General features: G+C 41.4%; 1 protein-coding gene across 1 annotated transcript; it reads right to left on the reverse strand.

The window, feature by feature from the left end:
- Positions 1 to 1,254: 1,254 nt before the first annotated feature.
- On the reverse strand, positions 1,255 to 8,353 carry LOC119267248 (guanine nucleotide-binding protein subunit beta-like protein). The gene is made up of 8 exons (XM_037548606.1): positions 8,113 to 8,353; positions 6,564 to 6,750; positions 6,341 to 6,429; positions 4,885 to 4,990; positions 2,798 to 3,006; positions 2,559 to 2,601; positions 2,142 to 2,401; positions 1,255 to 2,045 (listed from the first exon to the last, which is right to left on the reverse strand). Exons 1-8 carry the CDS (start codon positions 8,274 to 8,276, stop codon positions 1,658 to 1,660), a joined length of 1,446 nt encoding a protein of 481 aa, XP_037404503.1. The 5' UTR covers positions 8,277 to 8,353; the 3' UTR covers positions 1,255 to 1,657.
- Positions 8,354 to 8,923: the final 570 nt, after the last annotated feature.

Below are 8,923 nucleotides of genomic sequence, written 5' to 3' on the forward strand. Positions count from 1 at the left end.
TTGTCCACATCTAAGATGATACTTCTTCTTAACAGCCTAGGAAAGTCTCATAGGAAGTAAACCCAAGACATTCTTATGCCAATCAACTTCGAGATTGCACGTTGTACCAGCGCAACTGGTTCAACTGCATAACTAATTAGATTTGTCACATATAAATGATGACAAAGATAAGAAGATTACTAGTTCAAATGTCAACTGCCTACAGTAGGCGCGAGAAAAAGCAAAGACAATTTGGTCACACCAACGATTTTTTCCATGGAGAAGATAGATGATTATAATCATAATAGAGACTCACCTCTGTCCTTAGCAATAGAGCCGCCGGATTTGTAGCGTGTAAACACCTTGCATTGGCAACTTGGACTGTGACATTGCTGACTTCAACGTACTGCAGGTTAAACTTAGTTCTCCCTTATCTCCAGTGACCATGTTTGACATTGTAGCTGAATATAATACAGCAGTAACTGTGCTGGAATTCAGATAGTATTCACGCTGAAGCATGGCTTCAGCCTAGGTTACCTTCATGTATAAGAACAAACAATCGAGCCAGAAATCAGTACTGGAGCACCATTTTTTTATGGAATTGGATACGAAAAACCAGACCATTCTCTGAAGGTTACAGGCCAAAGCCCTCGTGTTAGACTCGGACCAAGTTAAAAGTCTTCTGCCTATTTTCTGTCCAATATGGTAAAATGGCGATCTCCAGGTTACCCCATAATTTGACCATTGTACTATTCAATTTACAAATTTGATGTGATTAACGCCGCATAATTTGACTAATAAACTATTTGATTTACATGTTTGATGTGATTAACAGATAGTTTGCACTGCTGCTTTGAGCTTTCCCATCAGCAATAGTTTGCCAAAACAGGAAAATAATAGTCTTCTCAAACTTCACATCATGCACCACAGTTCTTCAGTTTGATTGACTTCTCTCGAAAAACATTTTCCCATCTGTGAAACTAATAAACATTCAGCTTGATCGCAACACCTGAGGCCATCAAACTTCTCAGGAGATCATTTATGCTCCATGTGCAAGAGAATGGATAAGGAATGAACTGCTCCACATCTAATACATTCCTTGAGAACAGGGATAGACTAAATCCCTGATAAACTGCAGCATGTCTTGTATCTGAACTTGTATGTTGCATAAGTGCAAAATAGGTAATAACTTCTGCTTGTGGGGTATGATTCCTGCGCTATGAGAAAATCTAACAATGATCATATGATTGTCAGCAAAGATTGGGAAATAAGAAGGAAAACAACACATGTGCTACTGGACTTCTGCATATATGTTCAGTACAACTATAACTGCCCTTCAGAGGTATACTGAGGGGACTAGGTCTCGCGTTTTTGAGAAACTCAACCTAATCCACTGTAATTCTATGGTGAAGAACAACATGATTATCCTGTCACCACTAGTTACAGAAAGGTTCATGTTATATATGTAGCTTTTTTGAGAAAAACAATATGTATGTAGCTACAGATGAAGCCTTACAAGCAAACTGCGCAGGCATGGTGCAGGCCCATTTGCAAAGAGACAGATGTGCACCAGCTTAGCATAAGGGCTGAGCTCTCAAAATCTCATCTTGTATGCAATGCTACCTTTTTGTTGATAATTTACGCTAGTCTTCTCCGTTTCGAAAAATAATAAGTTACGCTAGTCTTCATCGTCATATTCTTGAGATCCCCAGAACTTGGAAACTTCCTTGCCAGGTAAAGCTACAGGAACTGAGGATCTCAGAAAGTCTTGGTAGTGTAACAGGCTGCCTCTGGTTGAACTACTCCCTGCAGTGACAATCCTACACCCGTCCAGAGCCATGGCTGACACTGTGCTTCTCCCTCCTGATTTAACAGGCTCATCGCAACTCAATCTGTTCACCAAGTGGCCCGTCCGGGTTTCCCAGACATGGACCTGACCATCCCATGGCGCGCCCATCACTACCTTGTATGGATCCAAGTGAAGCAACGTCACAGGACCATCTGAATGCAGTTCTGCGACTGTGTGCTTGAGTTCTTGAGGCTTACGAATATCCCACAGAAGAGCCCTGTCCAGCAAATAATGATAGATAGGTAAGGTTTGCAACGCAGTCGAAGCTAGAAGCATGAAGAAAGCACTGATTGTACAGATATTGTGAGCTTACTTGTCTTTTATGCCCGTGCATATTAGCCATTCAGAGGGCAGCATCTCACAAGAAAGTATTCTTTGGTTACGAAGTGCAAGAACAGAAGCCTTCTTCATCGTCCTCAAATCAATTGCTGTCACTTCGGATCCAGCAGCAATGTAACAAAGGGATTCGTAGCATTTGATTGCAATCGGTGGACCACTTGAGTTAAGATGAGCACCCCCAACACATGATGATGAGACACTGGAAGGAGGTGCCATTGTGTCCCACACTTTCACCTGTGATGCAGTATAACAACGTGAAAAGCAACATACAAACAATAGAGCTTACCATGAGCATCAAATGGCTCAGTTGTGGACCACACAGAATATGTTAAACAATATTACTCCTATTAATGAAATATTTCAGATAAAGTTTTCTTCGATGTTCTATTACCTTTGTATCTTTGGAACTGCTGACCAGCAGGGAGGATTTATGCCTGAAGAGCAAAGAAGAAGCTCAATGATCGTGCTGATGGATCATGATTTAAGAAACCTTGGAAAGTATAGGAACCTTGCAACTGTACAAAAGCCATCGAAATGCTTTCCAGTTTGATAAATGGTGCGCTTGCACACACAAAAAATAGCCGACTAATAGTAGAATAAGCTCCATTCAGATGGTTTGACAGTACGTACCAAGCAACAGACAAAAGTGACAGTGTTTTTTCATGCCCATGCAAAGTTGATATTAGAGGGTGTTTTTTTGCTCTTGTATTCATAGACCAAAGGCGAATGGTGCAGTCTTCACCACCAGTTGCGAGTATTTTACATTCACCGTCATCAAGCAATTTGTCAGCCAGAGCAGTAACAGGTCCTGAATGGCCCTTGTAACAGCGTGATTGGCCCTACATAAAAAGGTTATAAAATCACGCTTAGCACTAGCTTCTCAAGGAGTTAGGTATATAGCCTTTCAAAACCATACCCCACCGCGATGTGTTATTGTGACTGAAGATGTTAGCTAACCATCACATTATTTACAAAGATAATTTAGATGCATGACTGTAAAATTGCCCAGATTTTCTAATGACACTGCAAGGTTTCAACTTCATGAAATGCCACTGCAGAGTTGCCATATTTATAAGCATGTCCTTGACCGAAGAATTTCACTAGTATTGGATAAAAGTGCCTGTGTCTCCTACCTCCTCACCACCTTCCTGCTGCGGCACCTTCTCTCCAGCTCACCTTGCTGTCTCTGCAAGTTGTGTGGAGCACGACGCCATCTCTCCGCCCCCCTGCTCTTTGGGTCGGGGCTAATCTCAACAAATATGTACTCAGCCACATGACGTGTGTGGCAACGATGAGCCCTATGGCCATGTGTAAAGCACTGACAGAGGTCAGGCCCCGAGTATGGAGGTTGAGGCGGGACAAGAAAGCCCATGTTGCACAAGGGAAGAGGAACATGAAGAGGATGACTGAGAAGAAGAAAGAGGATCCGCAGGGACATAAATGTCCAATTTGAGGTAAATTTGGACGAATGTCGTATTTCTGTTTACATTACAACTCTACAGAGACACATATCGAAGCAGAAACTGCGTGTTGGCATTTCCAACTGGGCACTTCAAAAGGGCATATATCCAAATATTCCTATTTATATACCTCGTGACCAGGAAGAGGCTGATCTTGGGAAGGAAGGACACGCTAGGATGTACGGCACATCAGCATGTTGGAGGCTCATGTGTAATTTCATGTCGAAAATCCCATACATGCAGTCAGCCAGGCTGGACAAGGAATGAAGGCCACTGCATAAGGGTTCCAGTCCCTAGAATATCAGATTGGCACTATGTATATCCTTCCGTATGAGTTTAAGAAGATTAGATCTACTCTATCTCTTGTTAGTTTACAGCAGGCTAGATCCGGCCTTGTCTCTAGCAGCCAGTATTACATAAGCGGCACCCCTCTTAACCAGAATTTTCTTCTCCATCCTCACCCCACTTAACTAGGTCTCCTGGTTACCATGCTTGAGTACCACTTTCTCACCGGCAACTAGTCCATGGAATCTAACATGTAAGCACACGGAGGGGCAGACAAGGCAGAGCAAGGGGTACTGCCGCATACCTTTGTTAGTAGTTAGTGAGGTTGGCATAAAGTTAAACGGCAGGTCAGGGTATACAGTGGCCGCTTCACAATGTCATGAATAGATACCACAAGCACAAAACAAGGAACGAAAGCAATTGCAGAAGAGAAAAGTTAGCACGTAGCCACGTATTATTATTTTCATATTTGAATTGAGACAAAGAGGAACCGATGTCCATCTAACAGCTAAAATTTCTTTTCAAGAGTTTCTATCATTTTAATAACTATATTTTACAGTCATTCAATGACCATAAGTAATACTCCCTCCGTTCACAATTATAAGACGTTTTGGATATCTCAATATGGACTACATATGGACTGAAATGGGTGAACAGGGACACTAAAATGCATCCATATACATCCGAATCAGAAAAATGTTAGAACACCTTATAATTGTGAATGGAGGGAGTAGCAATTAGTTTCTTTTTTATTATTATTCCTGTTTCAAGTACCTCTGCACTCATGTACAAAGTCAGTGATGTCATCATGAATGGTCATGTTGTATCCTCACAAAAAAAGGACGTACTCCCTCTGTAAAGAAATATAAGAGCATTTAGATCACTGCTTTAGTGATCTAACTGCTCTTATGTTTCTTTACAGAGGGAGTACATGTTGTATCAACAGGGTAATGTAACGTAGAAATGAGGTACCTTCCAGCAAAGACGGACTGTTCTATCTGTGCTTGAAGTGACTAATGCCATTTCATTTCTATGTGCATCACTTCGATACAATGGGGTGTCGATTAGTGGGAACAATCTGCAAAATGAACATAATAAGACATTCCTATCTCTGCGACTTTCAGCAGGCACAGTAATTTTTATACTGTGCAAAATAGGGGCATTAGTGGAAAGCCAATCACAGATAGAACTGTGAAACAATAAAAGTTTAAATTGTGAAATGAGGATACTGTATCCCAAACATAAACCAGCTAGTAATCATGAAAATGATTTGCAACAATTCCTCTCTGATAGGAAAGAAGAAAATTAAGTGAAAGAAATGATACTGTAACAAGACAATAATGAAGTAAAAAAATGACATTGTCACCAAGACGTAACACAAACAAATCTACAAAGTCCAAAGATATAACCAAGGTACTGACTGAAGTGAAGTTGCCTATTTGTCTAACAAATGAAAGAAAAAATGAAGAAAAATAATATATAAAAGTCAGATAATGTCATTTGGTTCCAAGTAACATGTCAGTCATAACATCCTACTATACCAAACATAAGATGTTCAGTGAATGGGCATTATATAGTTTCATGCACCAACCATTAGAACCAAAAGTACAAACTGATGGAGAAGGTTGGGCAATCCATATATACTTCAAAATCCCTCTCACATGTGGCATGGGCAGAAAGAAAGCAAAGCAATTTATTTATTTAAATTGCAGAAGTCGAGACTTGAACCCAAGATGAGAATGAAGTAAAAACAAATCTACAAAATCTGAAGATATAACCAATGTACTGAGACTGAATGAAGTTGCCTATTTTTCTAACAAATGGAAGCAAAGATATAAAGCAAGACTAATACAACTAAAGTCAGATGAGGTCATTTTGTTCCAAATAACATGTCAGTCATAACATCCTACTAAATTCAGAAATTTTCTTTATGCGGGGATTCAAGAGTCATGTCCAAGACATAAAGTGGGGATGGATCTTAAATCCTAACATCTGTTACTCCCTCCGTCACAGTTTAGAAGGCACAGTTAAATTTATGTGCATTTCCATAATAGACAAGGTTTAGGGCGCATTGCATTTATTTTTAGTAGCTAATTATTACTCCGATATACTATTTCTATATGCATGCGTAGTGTGAATGATATTTTTTAGCCCATCTCACAACCAATAGATAACCACCTAGGTCCCAGAGAATTTCTAAGCGTGCCTTCTAAACCGTGACGGAGGTAGTAGCACAGAAATGTACTATCTTTGATATTATAGGAATAGAAAAAAAAAAGGATTCAATGTTCACCCCTTGATTCCCCACAGGGTTGAGTACATGAAACTGACCCCCAAAAAAAAAAACCTTGAACATCAGATAAGCTGACTAAAAAGTAACAAGATCTACAAATGTCTAAAGAGCAATGGTTATTTGCTTTATGGTTACCTCATACAAGTGATCCTCGCGCTATGGGTCCTGTAGGTTTCCACTAATTCCATGTCCAGACCAAGCCTCAATCTTTTGACTACTGGCCCCTGCACAGAGGAAATTGCACGGCATATGTTGCTTAGCACAAATAAGCTTTTGATACTGTAACAACCTGCATTACTTAAGCAGAAGAGCAAATCTGCTATATTAAAAACACATAATACTGTTGCATTTCACTCACTTGAGAGAACCAAACACCATTCCTATCAAGCATTAGATGGCTTGGTGTCGGCTCCGTGGGATCTAGATAATAAATAGATGATAAGGGATCATCAAATTTCATTTGATGTACTTCAGTGTGCCTCCGAATGTATAGTTCTCTAATCCCCAAAGCTCCACGAGGCACTTGTTGAAACGGCCATTGCCCCCTAAGCGTTCAAATGGTCATGATGCGATAAATAAGTGGGCAGTCAGATACATGTGTAGTTTCCAAAGTCTGAAAATACTATATAGCATAGACTCAAACATTAGATACAGTTATGTGAGTTCAGAAAAGGATTACACGACATTGATCAACTCGTAGAAACTGTAAAACTTGATGCAAAGCATAAAAGCGAACAAACGACCATCAAGCATTTGTAGTGGCATCAACGTAAAAGAAACATTCGCTGCCTGTCACTTTCAAATTGCATGCACCTTATTAGATAAAGTTCATATTGTGTAGACAGTGACAATTCCTCCACCTACATAATAGCTTTATCCAATTAAACTACCAAAAACTACTTTTCCTTAAAAAAGTTAGTCCAACAGAGTCAGAATATAAGTCATTTTGAATTGTATGAGTCCAATATTTCTAGGTTTGACTCTAGAATGAAAAATAACTAGCACCGACAACATCAAATTGATATCTTCAACATGTAATAGATAGACGTTCATAATGTATGATAGTACCTGAAACCCTAAACTTGAGCTCACTCTTAATGTACAAACCGCTCTCTTTTTTTGTGAAACAACATTTTTAAATTCAACATCAAGTTATCCAAAAAACGCCTTGAAAACTGTGTCAATGTCCAAAAAACACTATTGTTACGATGCATAGGGAGTATACCATAAACACCAACACTGTTGCTCCATATTTCAAATATTCTACTTTGCTGGAGAGATACAAATCAGACGATTGATAAGTCTGCAGCTTGCAATCCTAACAACCAAGATAACTAATAAAGTGCCACCAAACTGTGGACCCACGGACCCTCTGACAGTCTTATGATCAAGTTTACCTATCCAATGTCAACCAATCATATACAACAATGAAGATGACACTTGAAAGTCAATCTGAAAAATGACAGGATCTCCTCCCTTTCAGTCCATCCCAATAATTGATGTACCGTTCAATCGAGGCTTCCTCAGCCTAGCTGACACCCAAACCAGATGTTCTCACAAGCTTAACTCTATTTGCTCAAACAAGAAAATCATAGTAGAGGGTTCATAATTTTCCAGTCACAACCGTCGTCGCGGCACCAAATATGGCTGCAAATCAATTTTCCCCAATTTGTTAGCCACACAAAAGCTTCGTATCCCAATCATAACAGGAAACCGATCATTTGTAAACTCCGGGCACAAAGGTCCCAATCAACAGCACACGTCTACACCGTGCAATCACCAAAAGGGGGCAAACCTATTGGGCCTGTACAAATTGCCCTATACAGCTGAGTGTACTGACGCCTAAATCGGAATTCCCGAATCGGACGAGAGCGAGAGGAAAGAGGAAAGTGGGTGAAGGAAGAGACCTGTAAAGGTGGTACCATACGGCATCGCAGTAGGCGGCGGCGCGCAACGGGCGGCAGGCCATAGCAAGGCTGGCGACGTCGCGGGCGCCGAGGTGGCGCGCGCAGTGGGCCAGCGCGTCGCCGTCGAGGTCGACGAGCGTCCGCCCCGGTAACGGCATCGACATCGCCGGCGAGCTGAACCCTAGAACGTATCACGGTGGCCACCGTCTCAGGCGCGCGGGGAAGGGGGGAGAGACGGCGGCGGCGGTTAAGTTTGCTCTTTACCTCTCGGTCTGTCCCCAACTGTCTATGCTCCCATCCGTGTTCCGCACCGTTCCTTTGACATCGGACGGTCCAGTATTTTTTTTCTCCCCCACTGTGAAAATAAATCTAGAGACAATCTCTATTGCATGTATACCGTGTATAACGCGGCTGGACCCGGCGCCTATGACCGTCTCTAGCATACCCCTAAATCACCCCAACCGCAAAATAACCGTCAGTTTATACTTTTAGACGAAAAATGACCCAAACAGAAACCTTAAACGTGTCTGACACTTAAAAAAAAATTAGGGGCGCGGTAAATCCCCCCTCCCCCACCCACGAAAACCCAAGTTTCCCCTGCCCCGTTGGTGCCCTGTATCCTGCAAAAGCGGTTGGCATGAGGGACATTTCAGCACGCGCGTTCCCCACATCCCCTCTAGTAGCCGCCTGATACGTCTTCATCGTATCTTCTTTTTCAAACACTTTTGTCCTTGTTTTTGGACTCTAACTTGCATGATTTGAATGGAACTAACCCGGACTGACGTTGTTTTCAGCAGAATTGCCATGGTGT

The sequence above is a fragment of the Triticum dicoccoides genome, chromosome 3A (genome assembly GCF_002162155.2).
Source record: "Triticum dicoccoides isolate Atlit2015 ecotype Zavitan chromosome 3A, WEW_v2.0, whole genome shotgun sequence".
In the NCBI taxonomy this organism is placed as follows: Eukaryota; Viridiplantae; Streptophyta; class Magnoliopsida; order Poales; family Poaceae; genus Triticum; species Triticum dicoccoides.